Raw genomic sequence first — 17038 nt, forward strand, 5'->3', positions numbered from 1 at the left:
TATGCAATTTAAAATCTTCTCGATCAAGATTTTACCCTTGTTCATGCCACACGTTGATTTCAATTTTTCGTAATTTGTAATCTTTGACAGCGTATCCAAAATCCAAATCCATATGAATTTAAATGGGCTTCTTAGAGGAACAGTACAATATTGGAAATGTGCCGAGTTCATCTTCACTCATGGTGGGCTGGTAAGGGCCATCTTTATAGCCCTCTGAGTTAAAATTTTAATGCTTACAAAAAAACTCTCATCATTAACTTTTTTTTTTTTTTTGAAATTTCATCATTTACAATTGTTCGTATATAAGTAATGTAAATAATGATAATCGTGTAATCGAGGTAGGTTAAATGGGTCGGTTGATCTCTCTCTATATATATATTCATAAAATTGATCCAATTAAAATTTTTATATCACTAAAAAATTGCATGTGCGTTGCACGTAACAACAATTTTATTTTGTTGAGATCGAAATTATCATATTTTGTTTTAAATTGATTAGTTTTTTTAATTAAGTATATATTTTTTACGGTCGATTTCGAATTTCAGTCACAGTGATTTGATCTCTAATTAGTTATTGAAGTGAGAACATTATGGGCTATGACTTTAACTTTTCTCTTTTGCAATCGATTTGTGATCTTTAATTGACGTTTTTCTTATAGTGCATTACATGTTTTATACCTTGGGTTTAATTTTTTTTTTTAACTAACGAATTTAAAGCAGTAACATATGCTATAATTTTGTCGAGAAACGTAAAAAAAAACATTGTTTTTTTTGTTATAAACGTAGGACTGGGCGCTTTGCGTTTTATTAAAAGCTACAGTTAGTGATAATTGTGCAACTCAAATCTTTTTAAATTGTACATCAACTCAAAAGTTACGTTTCGATTGTTCTACCTAGCAATGAGATAATTATTGCACCTAATAATCTCCTTTTCAATAATTATGTTTGCAATTAATGTGAATCGAAGCTATGATCTTGGTTTGATACCAATTGTATGAGCGAACCCTTATCCCTTTTCCAAAAAAATATAGTCAATGGTAAAAGTACTACTCAAATATTTTAAATTATGTTTTAGCTCAAATGTCATGTTTCGATTGTTCTACCTAGTATGGATAATTATTGTACTTCAACATAAGCAATGTATGTTAAATGATAATTTTATTTCTATTTACTTGTAAGATAAATTTCGATGTCGTGTCATCATTATTATGCTATGTCAACATTTTTCGATGCAAAAAAACATTTTCCGATGTCACGCTAGCAATTATGCCAAAATAGTTGATAATTAAAATTTAGCGTACAAAAATAATCTTTGAAGTTTAATAATCAAAATATTGTGTTAAAAAGTTTAGAAGTCTAAAACCATAGCGATGAAGATAAATGTTGAAAGTAAGTTCACAAAATTAATAAATTTTTTAGATTTATAGACAAATAATTTAAGATAACTTTCAACTAATAAAACTTTTATTTTAGGACATAAATTAAATATTAGCGATTAATTTCACTTAGAATAAATAATTAGACACAAATTAAATACTTTTTTTTGAAGAGAATTAAATACTTATTGAACAACACTACAAAATGACATTAAAAACCTCAAAAAGTCTTGAAAATAACAATAATTATTAAATAAAATAAAATGAGAACAAAACTATAAATTCATTAGAATATGAATTAAATATTAGCAATTAATTTTACCTAGAATAAATAAATAGACACAAATTAAATACGCATTGAATAAAGCTACAAAATGACATAAAAAACCTCAAAAAACCTTGAAATTAATAGAAAAATAATTATTAAAAGAAATATAATGAGAACAAAAATGTAAATTCATAATTAAAGTATCACTTTAATAGATATATAGATATAGATATAGATTATAATATAATTAATCGGTTTCCCATACCCAAAGGGCCAAATGCTATATGCATTCTTGTGAACTTAATTAGAAATACAAATAAAAATAATTAGAGGGCTCAAAGGCCCATTTCCTAACTTGGCTTTGGGTATTATATAATCATCTATAATCATCTTCCGGTTTCTTGAAATGGAGTCACTTTCTTCCAAAATTTTAATTTCATTAGCTCAAAATAAATTCCCTGCAACTTTTTCGAATAACCCTTTTCGATTCCAGAGGTTTCCTCTCGTTCTTCATTCTAAGAAGTCCATATATCAAGGTACTACTGCACTCAATATACCTTCTACTTTTATGATTCAACTTCTTTTTAAAAAAAAACAAAAAAAAATCTGTTCTTGGGATCCGGAAGTTCGTATATTTTGTCGTTTTTGTTGGAAAGAGGAACACACACACACACATAAATTGTGTGCCTGTGTAAAAGGCTTCTTGTTGTAACTTATTTAAGCTCTTTCATTTTATCTTCGGGCGGGAATTCCCGTGATGTTATTTGTTTAGAGGTGATTCGATCGATTTCTGCTGGGTTTTGGTTTGTTTAGATATAAGTGTTTGCCAAAATCTTTGGAGGTTTTTTGGCCTATTTAAGGATACCCTACCGGGTGCTCGCGCGGTGCGTGCTGTATTGCTTGTTTAATATTCAAAAGTTTCAGCTTTGAGAAAAGCATGCAGAATACTTTGAGGCATGCCTTAGAAATTCAGTAAAGCTGCAATTGGATTTGAATTTGAAGAGGTCATTATGATTATGAAAGTATTTGAAAGTAAACTGATTTGGTAGATTTTGAATGGAATTCTTTTCTTTTGTTAACAAAAGGGATTTCGGATGCCTTTATTTTTTAACTAAAAAATGCATTGGATTTAAAAGATTACTCATTAATTCTTCAAAAAAATTTCGTCTTCTTGCATGTGTGCATGATGGATTTGGATGATAAGTCTTAAATCCATGTAGCTCAAAGGCAGAACCATTACGTGCAGGCCTTTGAGTCTAGGATTTGAGAGTAAATTCATATGAAACGACAACTTCTCGATGGATTTTTTTTCTTTCACTGATGAACTATTGAAGGAAATTTCATTTTTCTCCTTTAACAAACGAATTTTTGAATGGAGTTGTGTTCTTGTTGTCATACATACATGATGGATTTGGATGAAGCCGCTCTGCTTGTCTAGCCGTTGGGTGTGCCCCTGATGACCTCGTCGTAGAGGTTATTATGGATTCACTATCTTTGATGATCCAGGAATGAACAAAGAGAGATAAGAGGAATACTAGATATTAAAAGATTTTGTTGGATTTGTTCGTGTGGCTTGGGTTAATGAGCATCCAGCGCCGCATCGAGCCACACACGTATGGCTTATTTCACCATTTATGCAAATTCAATAAATTATCCATTATGAAAATTTAACAAATGTGATTGAATTTGCTCGTTCCAATGCTATACTTGATTTTAAGCTAAAGTTCGAGGAACTATGGTCAGGGTGTGAAGACAATGTCTAACCAAGTGAAAGATTAACACATTATTTCTTTTGTCTATTGTATTTTTGTCATTTTTATTCCCCTGGTCTCTTAGATTTTCAGGAATATGCAAAACCTTTACGACTCTTGTCAGCCACAGAAGCGAAAAGTGTCACTGATTCCTTGGATGAAAAAATGGTTGCTTCTTTCAAGTCTGGGGAAACTGAATCCTTGTACAAAGTCAAGCTACAAACGAGTAATTTTAGTGGATCAAGTCTCACATACTTGAACTCTGCGGTTTTACTTTGCTTAATCGATGAGAATGGTTCCTCGATTTTACAAAGATTACCCGCCGTGGGAAATAGTATCTTGTCAGCAAATGGTGACATGGATGACGTCTTGCATTTTCAAAGAGACTCTGCTGATGAGTTTGTATTTGAAGGGCCTAGTCTTGGAAAAATTGTAGCTGTTTGGATCAGCCCTGAATCTGGTTAGTCTACTGTATTGATGAGTATATTTCTCGATTTCATTCAGCTGTGCAATTTTCTGGCCACGTTAAAAGCATTTAGTGCTCATTTGTTACAATTTTTAGCATTTTAGAGCAAACGATACGAATATTTTACTTTGTTGTTGGTCATGTTGTGTCATTCGAAGTAGGAAACTTGGTTTGATGAACAAAAACTTTCCGAACGAGAATCAATCCGTAAGTTTGGAAATATGAGCTGTGTTACACATGTTATCATTCGGACTGCATCAGCCCCACAGGCAGTTGAATAAAATGGTGTCATTGACCTGTACATAAATTGCAGATAATCTATGAAAAAGAAATCCTTAAGTAATCTTCTGCTTTGAACTAAAAAACAAACATAAAAGCATTCTAAATCATATATGACTCTGTCAAAATCACTCTTGGCAGACATTGTATCTTGGTGATAACCGATGCGATTATTCTGGATTCTGGCATGTTTAATTTCCAAAATTTTACGCTAATGGTTAAATCATTCGTTGCCTTTTGCTATTAATTTCAGGTCAATGGAGGATAGGAGGCATATGGTTAAGGATGTTTTGCCACAGTCAACTTCCGTCAGAAAACAGCCAAATAAGAGCACACCACATCGGCTTCCAATACAACTTCGAGGTTGAGGATATCTTGCTCGGAGACAAAAGTGGGATCTCCGTGATGGAATTCAGACCTAACTCAGTTACTACACTTTCTGAGGATGAGTTTAACTTATTCTTAGAAAAGACCTTACAACCATCATCCATGCTTGAGAGTCACCTCATCTCAAATGACGAAAGCATGAAAGAATACTTGGACTTAAAATTTTCATTGTTGTTTTATGATGCAATGCTAACCCTGACCGGCTCCTCGATCATATCCATCATGGCAGGGAATGATGTTCCTTATGCGTTCTTGATCGGTGGGATGTGTGGATTTCTTTATTTATTAATGTTGCAGAGGTCAGTCGATGGATTACCGGTGCAAGAACTCATTCCAGGGGAGGAGGAAGTGAGTTCTGGGCAAGTTCTTCAAAGATTGAAGGACCCGATTTTAAGCCTAGTTTTGGTGTTTGCATTTGCTGCCATAGTAGTGAAATATGCTTCAGGAGAGGGTGCTGTGCAGTTGACACCAAAAGACATCATCTTTGGTATGATGGGATTTCTTGTGTGCAAGGTTTCAGTCGTGTTGGCTGCACTTAAACCACTGACATTTGGTTCAAGAGAGAGTGAATGAGTTGCATTTTGAAATCTCTATGTATTTGTCCATATTATTTTATAGAATCAAAAAATACAACTATTTCTATGTATTTGTCCATATGATTTTATAGAATCACATACAACTATTATCCCAATTAGATGACTGTATCGCACGAGTCAATCTTCAACAAAGACCTATGCACAAACGTCTGATAGCCAAACCCCATCCCAAATTTGGGAAATTTGGATGCATATAAAGATAGAATATGTAATAATGAAGAGTCCCCTAAAAAATCAATGAACCACACGGATATTGATCTTTGAATAGCATCTCACTATCCCAAATTTGGCAAAACAATCCCTCGTCAATACTCTTTTGGTATCTTTGTTTCATGTATATCCACTCCCACCATGCACATAGGAATGCGACGGCAGGGCCACACACATGGACTCGTAAGAGTTGATTAAACAAGCCAAGGACAAAAAACTTGATAGTAAAAACGCAAGACAATGATTCGTGATTTTTCATCAAATACAATCGGATGGAATGACGACATGTAGTCGTCCTACAAACAATAATAGTGTAAAAATTACGGAAATGATGAAAATCATCACATGTTTTACGGTGGCTAACATATTTTCAGCGATAGCATCCCAGGTCTACCAAGCTTTTTGCAGCATCTCCAACAGTCCTATGAGTTACTGCTGATTTGGAGAAAACATCATTCGACTCTGTTTTGCATACTATATATCATCTCAATCCCGTCATAGATACCTGCAGTATATTCATAAATGTCTCTAGCAGATATCGACACATGAAGCAGCTAAAAACAAAGAGAACTGCTGGAATTCGACAACCATATATCAAAGGAAGTAATCAGGCGTTCTTCGAGTCACATCAGGTTCACCACGTCTGGGAGCTGGCTCAAACTGCATTTAAGGAACAAACTAAATGCTGAATCACAGGTACCTCTCTAACATGAGTAATCACAGGGTGTCATGTAAATTCATACAAACTACAAATATATTTAATAAAGTGGTATCATTATTTCTTAAAAAAGAAACATATTAATTATTCTTTTAAAAAGAGAGAGAGAGAGAGAGAGAGAGAGAGAGAGAGAGAGAGAGAGAGAGAGAGAGAGAGAGGACCTGAATGAAAGTGTGACCATTGCAGTCATCAACTTCGAGAATAGATGCCATATTACCACAACGATAGCAATAATTAGGTGCACTAAAGATGGTGACAACCTTTTGGTCCTGCAACACAAACGCATTGTTATCATAAGATATCCTTTGCTCATGAGCGAGAAACTTACCAAATATATGCAAATAATCTGTAGAATTACGTGTGCCCAATTAAATCCCTCCATAACCAGCTGGTGAGCTCTAGCAATAAGCTTCAAATTGTTTGCATGATTAAACTGCTCTGATATATCCTGTTCCATCCATGTGAGTAAAGCATGTAGCATAATTCTTCACCTTAAGAAACCAAAATGGAGTGAGAGTCAAGTGTTTGGAAAAATACTTGGCCAAATGTATATCCAGCGCCTCTGGGAGAGATACCCCAACCACATCGATCATCAGGGTCAGACCATAAAAGATCACACATGGGCCCTTCATGAGGAACTTCTTGAACACGATCAAAATTTCGTATGTTGTCAAGAGTTTCGATGGCTGGAGACAACCCACCGTGCAGGCAAAAGATTTCTGACTCAACCTAGAGAAGTTCAATAAAATGTCACTGAACATTTAGAATCCCATTGAAGACCTAAGAGAATTCTAGAGTCCCGTATCTAAAATAGTGGGTTCTCAGTAGAAATTTCAAGAAAGGTTTGATAAAACTAGAAACTGGCAACAGTAACCAGAAGCAATCATTCACACAGAAAAAGCAAATAGAAGTATACCACGTTCTCTTCCAAGCCACTCTATCAATTACATAAGAGCATCCCGCAAAAAAAACTGTGGCCAGCTAAACATTTACAAGTCCTTGAAAGCAAAGTATGGTGCAGATGATGAGAGAAATAGTGGTATTAACCGAACTGGAATCCGGAAACACAATTTTCCCAAACACAATCATACTAGAAATTTTACAATAAGCCTTACAAACATGATCATGTTAACGTTTCATCAATCATCAATAGATGAAAAATACTCACCAATGCGGTAAGAGGGAAATAGTCAAATAAATCTGTAAAGATCTTCCAGACATTGGCGTTGCCATATCTGAAAAATGCAACCAAACAATCAGCAATATGTTATTTTGTTATTCTCACATGCACTTGCACAACAAATAAACAAGAAATTTTATGAGATCAATGTGGTAGGTTTTAACAAAAAGAGATAATGCAAGAGCTTGCTTGCTTTTCCACATGGAAAAATAGAAAAATTATATTACTGAGGTCTGACGCGCACATTCATAAATAATATTGTGCCCTCCAAAACCCAATAAAACATCGATGTGTTACTAACGAGCAAATTCAAAAATACGGCCTGACAGGTAGTAGCATACAGTGCATGGAAGAATGTTGGACAATAAGATGGTCAATATTCCACAAAATAAGATGGTCAATATTCCACAATTGTAATTTCAGGGCAAGATGGCTATCACCAAAAGCTAATGTTGGTCATGGAGTCATAGACTCATGGTTGTGATGCATGATGATGACCACCACGTTGCGACTGCAGGAACTATTAAAACTTCGCCAGCACCCCCTCCACCAGGTATTTAATTTGTATGGTCATCAAAACTACCAATTATTAAGTGTAAATTCAAGCTGTTTAGAGACTTAAACTTCCAAATTAAGAAATCTCAAAACAAAATAATAAGTCTAGACTGAGGTTTGGACGTAGTATAGCACCAAAATATAATATCAATAGATCTACTAACAAGAAAGGGCTAAATGAAAGGCCCGAACATAGTAAAACATCCCACAGCTCAATTGTTATAAACCCATTTTACATCAGAATTCAGAACACGCAAAAATCAAAAGATATGCAAAAACTAACTCACTTTCTCAGGCACTCATCATAAAACCCATAAACTTGAGTAATCTGCACGAAATAGAGAAATGATTTTAAATTTTTAAGCAATAACGATAAAAATACAAATTTAGCGAATCTGAGAGATAATGACCAGAATGGTTGATGAACAGCAACAATAGAATAGAATTTGAGGAGAAAAAAATCATAAACCCGTAAGACCAATTATCAATCCAAAAATTAAACATTTGATACTAAGAAACTAGAGGTGACAAATTGCACTCGCTACCAGGTATAAACAGTTTGGCAATATACCTGGCGACTTTCGTGATTTCCCCTTAGAATAGTAATCCGTTGAGGATACCGCACTTTGAGAGCCACTAATAACTGGAATGTAACCACACACCAATCAAAAACAATGAAAAAAGATATTCCTAAATCCTAAATACATATTAGCATACTTAATCCACGCTTATTCAAGGTGACGAGTCTGAGAATGGTGTATTCTAAAACATCCAGTCTAAAAAAGGGAAATACTCAATAATTCATTCTATGCACCCATGATAAATGTTATCAATGATTACATGCACAATATGGACGTGACCCAAGATCTGGTCTATACAGCTGACAAAAGCATAGTTCATAAAAAAAAATCTATAAAGTAACCAGGCACGCACTCACTGCACTTGGTTATCCTCATCAATTGTCACTCCAAATGCATAACCTACGGGTGGGTGAACATGGTCCATTCGAGTACAAGCAAAATGTTCTTTTAATGTACTTAACATCCCAACCATTACCTCATATTGGTAAACCAGAGGTCCAGAACTAACCACCTACACCAATACATTTTGTTCAGTGTGGTTTTGAATCTTGGTGAATCGTGGTTCAGTTCAGTTCAGTTCAGTTCAGTTTATGACGTTTACAATTGAGTTTTCATCAATTGAAAAATAATCTTTTTTTAAAAATCCAAGGTTGTTGCACTACAGCACCTAAATTTATTGTATTTTCCTTTTTGGCTGTTACCTTGCCCTTCTGCCTGACCAGAGATAGCAAACAACCTGGTTTTCAAATCCTCAATTTCTACACAAATATAAGTAAGACGGGAAAGGAACATCGTCTACTGATTTATTCTATCAACAAGTAAGAAAAAACTCGTTACACAGGCCATGTGAGTCATTTAAAAAACGCAAGGGAGATAATTTTTTTTTATATAAGCAAGAGTGTGCTCTTTATTGATAACCAAGGAGTAAAATGCTTTTAACCCAGGAAATTGATTATAAGAAGTTCACAAATGAAAGGTCGAAGCTCACCGTTACTGTTTCAACAGAATAGTATCCGCGATCAACATAATCTCCCATAAACAAATAATTTGAGTCGGGACACTGCAAATTCATGAAATATTATAAGCATACATTTCGCTGAACAAATGGTAATGATATAACCTTTTAGCTAGATGACGGCAATTAAGTATACACCTTTCCACCAATCCTAAAAAGCTCTGCAAGATCGTGGAATTGCCCATGAATATCTCCACATATGGTCACTGGGCTTTTCACAGGCTATAGGAACAAGATATCAGTTGAGTAAATAATAAAAACAATGGTAAACGTGACTAGGGAACAAATTAACAAAGGCAACATGATGATCAACCTCTGTTGGTACAGATCCTTCAAAAGAAACTATGGTCAATGATCATAGGGAACACCAGAAGAATACAACAGCCGATTCATTAATATGAGAACCCATAAAACTCAAAGCAACTACATCATAGCTTAGTCTGTGATAAAGGAAAAGAAAAACAAAATAAGGCACCTGGACATTGCTCTCATCCATAAGAATCTCCTTGGCCTTCTCGCATAACACCCTTACCTAAATAAATATAAATTGGAAACAAGAAGAAATCTTAGCAGATATAGCTCATTCCATAGAAAGACAAGATATCTACAAAAAAAATTAAGTTGATAACAAACTTGCACCCCTGTACAAGAGATAATAAGAAGATATTCAATATCTCCAAAAGCATAGAACCATAGATATTTAGGGCACAAGCAATGTTGTAAATAGCGGGAGGCGGTGGTGGGGGCGGTCAGTGACCGCCTACCGCCTCGGCCGCCTAGGCGGTTGAATTTTTTTAGAAATTTTTAATTTTTAATAGGCAATTATGTATAATCATGCAATGTAATTACAAATAGTCAAATTTTTTTGTGTAATATATGTAATTAAATAATGTTTATGCCTAAAGAAGCTTCATACAATATATACAATCAAACCAAAGTGCAAATAAATATATAAATGCAAACTAACAAGATAATTAAGGTGGTGGCGGAGGGCGGATGGAGGCAGTTTGAGGCAGACTGATGGTGAAGGACATTTGAAACCAAAACTTCAAAAGTAAATACAAAAGAGAGTGAGAGGTGTTTTTATTATATCTAAGGTTTTTAAAATTGATTGACTTTGACTGACTTTTAAAATTATTTGATTTTGATAATTGATTGAAATTTTAAAATCATTGACCACCTCGGCCACCTGTTTGCCTGCCTCGACCGCCTGCTTGCCCGCCTCCGCCGCCGGATGGCCTCGGACGGCCTACAGGGACCGCCTTAGACTAAGGCGGGCGGTTCTAGGCGGCAGCCTCGACCACCATTTAGAACACTGGGCGCAAGGTGCAGGCTTTACCCAAGTAAGGCACACAAGGCATGATTTTTAAAAATATATATTATATAAAGATATGCGCTGGAATTGATATGTAACACTATAGTGGGTGGTGCAAAGCCATTTGATACACCTATGTCCTATAGAGCAACATATGAAGTTGTAAATTCCTGAGCTTGATTATATTATGGTTCAATAAGTCCAGCAATGTCGAGGATCCTTTACTCGCTGATTCTGAATCCATCTTACAATCACTAGACCCGACATTAGCTACGCTGTGTAGAATCTGAGTCAATTTACACATGCTCGAAAATGTTTTCAGACAGATGAAGCAATCGGGTTTCTGAGATATTTAAAGGGCACTCCTAGTCCTGGCTTGGGAATTTTGTTTCCTCAAAGAATCCAATTTCTATCATAGCATATTATGACTCCGATTGGGGAGCTTGTCCAAGGACTAGGAGATCTAATGATCTATTACCGTTTTTGTATCAAAATAGGGGATGCATTGGTGTCCAGAAAGTAAAGTGTTGTGTCTCGATCATCAGCGGAACTGGAGTATGGGCCATAGCAGCTAGTACGTGTGAGATTGTGAGACTTAGAGGTCTACTTAAGTACATGGGAGTGGTGCTGTGACAGCACCTGCACTGTAGATAGGCTGATTAAGACTGTTTATGTTTGCTCATAGCATCAACTGGCTGATATTTTCACGAAGAGTTTGGGAAAGGCGCAAGCCACACAACATAATTTTTGGATGTCCAAACTTGATGTTTTCAATCCACACCAATCTTGAGGTGGAGTTTTGGCGATATTATAAGAGATGCTCAGTTGTGAAACACGGTAATTCCTTTGTCCATTTTATCTTTATGTTTTCAGTTAGTTTGTATATGCAAATTAACATGTGTACTAGGTTTTGGTTGGTTTAACAATTTTCTGGATAAGCTCTCATTCAGCTATGTTGAACTGTGTCTTCTTAACAAGCCCAACCATGGATTTTAGCTAGAACCCAAACACCCTGAGCTCTAATTAAGAACTACAACCAAACAAGGCTCCACACAAAACTACACATGCAAATCATCAGATTAAATGCATTAAATTCTCTGAGAAAATATTGTTATTACACATTAATTAAATAAGTAAAACCATTCATAAACAGGTTTTAAAGCATTTATTTATTTATTTAAAATGAGTCGAGGAAAAATGTTGCCAAATTATTGGTGCAAAAGAGTGAAATTTCAACTGCTATACGGTCATTTCCATTCAATGAGAGCCAATACAGCTGAAGATTGCTACTAGCCTTTATCATCCTAATGGATCTTCTATTAACTAAACTAATCCAACAATCACACTCGGGCTCCCATTTGAACCATAAAACCTTGTCCCAACCACAAATCACATATTCTGAAATTCGAAAACAAAACTCGTGAAGAGCAAAATGACATAATCAAATTTCAGCGAAATCGAAACGAAAAGCCCAACCTAAAAGCATCTTTTAAGTTAAAACAATAGGACACCTCTTGTTCGGAGAGGGGTTTGCACTGAGTGAGCTGAGCGATCTGCTCATCGAGGTTTCCGGAAGATCCGCCGTCGCTCGAAGCCACCGTCGCATCCATCAACGAATCCTTCTGAAACCCTATATTTTGGATTTTGCACTGCAATCCTTCCTACGGCGCCGTTTTCATATGCCCTTCTGTCTGGCAGGCTTGGCTACAGAAGCCAATACGTGGAGATTTTTTTATTTAATTTTGATCGATAAATGGGTTTGAGGAAATCAAAGATGATGCGAAATGACAGAAAAGGACTGCCTCGCTCAATCTTCTAAACATGTCCATAATAATTTAAAGATGGCAACGGGACGGGTTTGGGCAACCTAAACCCGATCCGTCCCCCGTGGACCCGCCTCGCCCTATAGATTCGGCAAGTTTAATTTGGGTTAGATTTGTTGAATTCGTCAAATTAAATATAATTTAAATTATATTAAATAAAATTTTAAATAAGTTAAAAAATTAACAAATTATTATTAAATTTATTTTTTAAATTTATATTAATAATATTTAAGAAAAAAAATTTTTACAAGTTAAAATATATCATTTTAATTTAAATAATAATTAATAACTAAGAAAAAATCATAATACTATATTTTCATATTAAAAATATCACAATATCTTAAAATTATTTAAATCCAAAAATATTATAAACTCAAATTAGGGATAAAGTATTGATTATGTAATATAAATAATATAATTATATATTGTTAATATATATATATATATATAATTTATATTTATATTTGATATATATATTTTTTGGCGGGCGGGTTCGGAGCGGTTCGGCCAAACCCGGGACCCGCCCCAGACCCGCATCTAGACCCGCTTGGCCGGGTCTAAATCCGCCCCTTCGGGCCGGGTTCAATGCGGGGTCGGATTTAGTCCCAACTCATTGTCATCCCTACATAATATGGTCAAAATCGAAAATCTAAACCGATGAAACTGAAAATCAAATGGAACCATAATACGGATTTATTATTTTGGTTTTATAACTTAAAACCAAAATTATTAAGGTTTGGTTACAGTTTTATGTACTTCAAAACCAAATCGACCGTTTAAACTGTACTTTAATAAAATAAATATTTTATTTATATTTAGACTATTGATAAATGAATATAATTTTAATAATTCAAATATAAAATTATATATTTATTTGTATATATTTTTTATGCATTAAATTTGTATAACTAATTGTAAATTTACTAAAAAGTTTATTACAAGATATTTGTATACATTTTAAAATAATTTAATGTATAAATTTCATAATTAAAAAGCGATAAAAACAAATTTTATAATTGTAAACTCGTAAAACCTAACGAAAAATTATATAAACTGAATTTAAATTACCAATTTACAACTCGTAGAATGATACATAATTAATCGATTGAATTTGTTTTTAAAACCGCAAAATCGACCGTATAAACCAGATCGTAGCACTATAAAACCGAACCAGATCGTAATTAAATGGTTTGGTTATCGAATTAGACATTTAAAAAACCATAGACCGTAAAACCAAACCGTAATTATGTAAAATCGAACCAGACCGATCGTTGCACATCCCTACTTACATCACTCACATGGCTGCGAAATGATAATATTCATTTTGATAAAATGAATTATTGATTAAATATTAAATTGGTATATAAATAATTATAGATTATTTAATTGATATATGATCAAATTAAAAATTTAAGTTTATCTTAAATTTAAATTTTTATTAAATAAAAATTACAATTTTTAAAATTTAATTAGGTACATAATTTTATTTTCAAGGTTATATTTATTGATTAAGTTTAAAGATATCATATTTATTTAAAATTATATCATGATAAATAATTTGTCAACTCAAATTATACAAGAACAAATATTGTAATATATTGATAAAAATATAATTAAAAAATGTAACCGGAACCCGTTGAGTTTTTAAAAAAAATGTTGAAGCATGTGTATCATCATTTTATTTTTTCGAAATATGCTATTGTTCTATTGTGAATCAAATAAATGTTCAATAGTTAAGATTTAGATTATGACAACAAATATCATAGAAAAAAATCTCACTCATTTTCTGAGTTTGTGTGATTCTAATGACCTAAAATTTCTTCAATTTATTTAAGAATTTGTAAGTTTATATTTTTTTACTCGTGCTTGAATTTAAATATAGATAAATAAATATTTATTTTATTGTTTTATTATCCAAGTTAAATATATATTAGTCGTGATTTATTTATTGAGTGTGGTTCTATTAATATATAATTTTTATATCACTTTTTTTCCAAAAAAAAGATAATTATTTAATATAGATAGAAAAAAATACCATTTTATTATATATTTATTAATATTTTAAAGTTGTGTTTGGTAGCCATGATAAAGTGGGATTGTGAGTGCGTTATATTATAATCAATTGTTTGGTATCATTTTTATTAATACAACTCAATCCATTTCTGCAAGGATAAAGTGGTACTATGGTTGGTTAAGTGTCACACCCTAGTATAAGTCATCCATGCCTTTATCATTTCCAAATATTCCAATTATACTGTAAGACCCGAGATTATTTAATTTTAATTCGAGAATATTTAATTTGAGAATTTTTGGAGTTTAGATTTAAATTCTAATATTATTAAATTATTTAGGATTGAAATTGAATAAATAGAAGTTTCAAGGGTCAATTTGCAAATAGTGAAGAAATGAGGGGCCAAAGTGAAATTTTAACATTTTGAGTGGGACACTTGGCTTGACATAGAGATAAACGTGTATATGCATGTTTTACATCAGATTACTCAGCCAAAATCGAGAACATCATCTTCTACCTTGGAATTTTGTCTTCCAAGTTAAATATTTCAAGATCCGTGCATCCGAATTAAATTCCGGGCATAGTTCTGCGATCCTTGAAAGACGAGCTTCGATTTGGTGTAAGTATCTTTATGATTCAGCATATTTCGAAATTGAGATGATAAGGAACTCAGAATTTGAGTATGAATATGTGTTCTTGAGATTCTATGTGTTGTATTATCGCAATCGGGTCGAAGATTGGATGCCGTTTCTATTTCTTATGAATTTTTCAGAATGTATTTCGAAATGGTAGCTGCTGATATGCTGGTATATTGATGTATTTTGGCTGGTGTATCATGTATTTGAAGTAGATATGAATGATAGATTGGTTGGATTTCAGTTCGGTTACCGATTCCGTACCGTTACGCCGTCGGTTTGAAAAATGATCAAGTTTGAGTCTAGATTGTTTGAGCTGAGTATTATGTGAGTTCTTGCTGATGTTCTTAGACATGTTTGATGTATTTTCAGATTGAAAACAGGGGACTTCAAGTTAAGAATCACGACTTCGAAACCGATCGACGGAAGAACAAGGTTTGTGACTTGTTAGCCTTGAAGATTGAGAAGAGTATGAGCAGATTTTGATTGTGTTCTTGTTGTGCAGCTATATCAGATTTGAAGAGCTTTGAAACCAAGTTTGAAAGGTATAAGACAACCTTAGAATAAGGGCTTTGAATATTCAAGAGGTTTCCTTGAATGCCCTTTTCAAAACCACATACTATGTGCTTATATGTGTTGTATTTGCACATTTACTTGCTTGTTTGACTTAGCTTGTTATTAGTTGGCTTTTACTCTTATGCTTCTAGATTTTGATGCATTCATCTTGAGCCAACAACCCTTTGAGATTTGAAATGGCAGATTCGCCAAAAGAATACGGATGTTTGGATATATATAAAGGAACCTAGGAGATAGATCAACTCCTATGGTTAGAAACTTGATATAGTATGCCAAAGTCCGGGAAAAGAGCTCAACGCCACCCCGAAAGGGAGAGTAGGTGGGAGATTTGTTGTGTTCTTCTTCCCCGGGATCCCAAGAACTGATATAGAACTTGATAGCAGATTTTTAAAATCATGCATTGCAATAGATTGGTTTAATGCTTGTTGAGATGTTTATATGAGTATTTCTTTGAACTATATGTTATGCATGATCTAGTTGTTTTATACTGGGATTCAATTCTCACCGGAGATATCCGGCTATTTCTATGTTTGTATGTGTGCATGGAAATAGATGGGGCGAGCACAGGACAAAGAAGGTTGTAAGAAGAACGAGATCAAGATTAGCATGTGGTGATTTCGGGTATAAGAAGTAGAGTTGTTGTCAACCTTTGTATCTAGATCTTGTGTATGTTTTGTTATAAACATTTGCACATAAAGACTTGTATGTATGGCAAGAATAAGAGCATTTGAACATATAGATATGTATGTTTGTCAAGAACAAGAGTATGTAAGATCTTGTGGGTTGTATGTCAAGTTCCATGTTTAGTTGCTTGATTAGTTCATGGATTTGCATGTTTTCTTCTAGATTTTGATGTTGAATTCATGCTTTATAAGTTAGATATTATTTGAGATTTAAAACAGGGGCAAAGAAACCATTTTTCAGCTCTTTGGAAGCCAAATCAGAGGGCCAGGCGCGCCCGCCCAGCCCAGAGGCACGGCCGCGCCTAACCAAGGCACCTTGGGTGCCCTGGACCGAGCCCTATGCGCGCCCGCGCCACATGAGGCGCGCCCGCGCATCAAGGTCTACTAAAAAAAAAAAAAAAAATTTTGTTGATCTTTTGCGACGTGTTTTTGCGTCGCCAAATGTATGGTTTTGCGTCGCCAAATGTCCTGTATTATTTATTTTATTTTTAAGCAGATTAATATTCTGATTGAATATTTCTTGTTATTAATCGCCCTATAAGATGAGATTAGCACCCGAGGTCCCCACAACAGGTGGTATCAGAGCGTAAGTTCTGGACTGATTAGAGAGAAGC

The 17038-nt window shown here is 34.1% G+C and overlaps 2 protein-coding genes across 3 annotated transcripts; one reads left to right on the forward strand and one right to left on the reverse strand.

Annotated features, from left to right (window-relative positions):
- The first annotated feature begins 2016 nt into the window (after positions 1-2016).
- Positions 2017-5217, forward strand: LOC140882815 (uncharacterized). Of its 2 annotated transcripts, XM_073289020.1 has the most exons (4): positions 2040-2179; positions 3065-3256; positions 3480-3854; positions 4393-5217. In XM_073289020.1, the coding sequence occupies exons 3-4, from the start codon at positions 3560-3562 to the stop codon at positions 5097-5099; spliced, it is 1002 nt and encodes a 333-aa protein (XP_073145121.1). In that variant the 5' UTR covers positions 2040-2179; positions 3065-3256; positions 3480-3559; the 3' UTR covers positions 5100-5217. The 2 variants fall into 2 exon arrangements, with proteins under 2 accessions (XP_073145120.1, XP_073145121.1); XM_073289019.1 differs by lacking the exon at positions 3065-3256 and having other exon boundaries at positions 2017-2179.
- A 309-nt stretch (positions 5218-5526) lies between these two features.
- LOC140877869 (serine/threonine-protein phosphatase PP2A catalytic subunit-like) lies at positions 5527-12419 on the reverse strand. The gene is made up of 11 exons (XM_073281462.1): positions 12208-12419; positions 9857-9913; positions 9520-9603; positions 9355-9426; positions 8357-8428; positions 8073-8113; positions 7219-7285; positions 6588-6779; positions 6409-6498; positions 6212-6319; positions 5527-5992 (listed from the first exon to the last, which is right to left on the reverse strand). Exons 1-11 carry the CDS (start codon positions 12304-12306, stop codon positions 5927-5929), a joined length of 948 nt encoding a protein of 315 aa, XP_073137563.1. The 5' UTR covers positions 12307-12419; the 3' UTR covers positions 5527-5926.
- Positions 12420-17038: the final 4619 nt, after the last annotated feature.

The sequence above is a fragment of the Henckelia pumila genome, chromosome 2 (genome assembly GCF_033568475.1).
Source record: "Henckelia pumila isolate YLH828 chromosome 2, ASM3356847v2, whole genome shotgun sequence".
NCBI lineage: Eukaryota > Viridiplantae > Streptophyta > Magnoliopsida > Lamiales > Gesneriaceae > Henckelia > Henckelia pumila.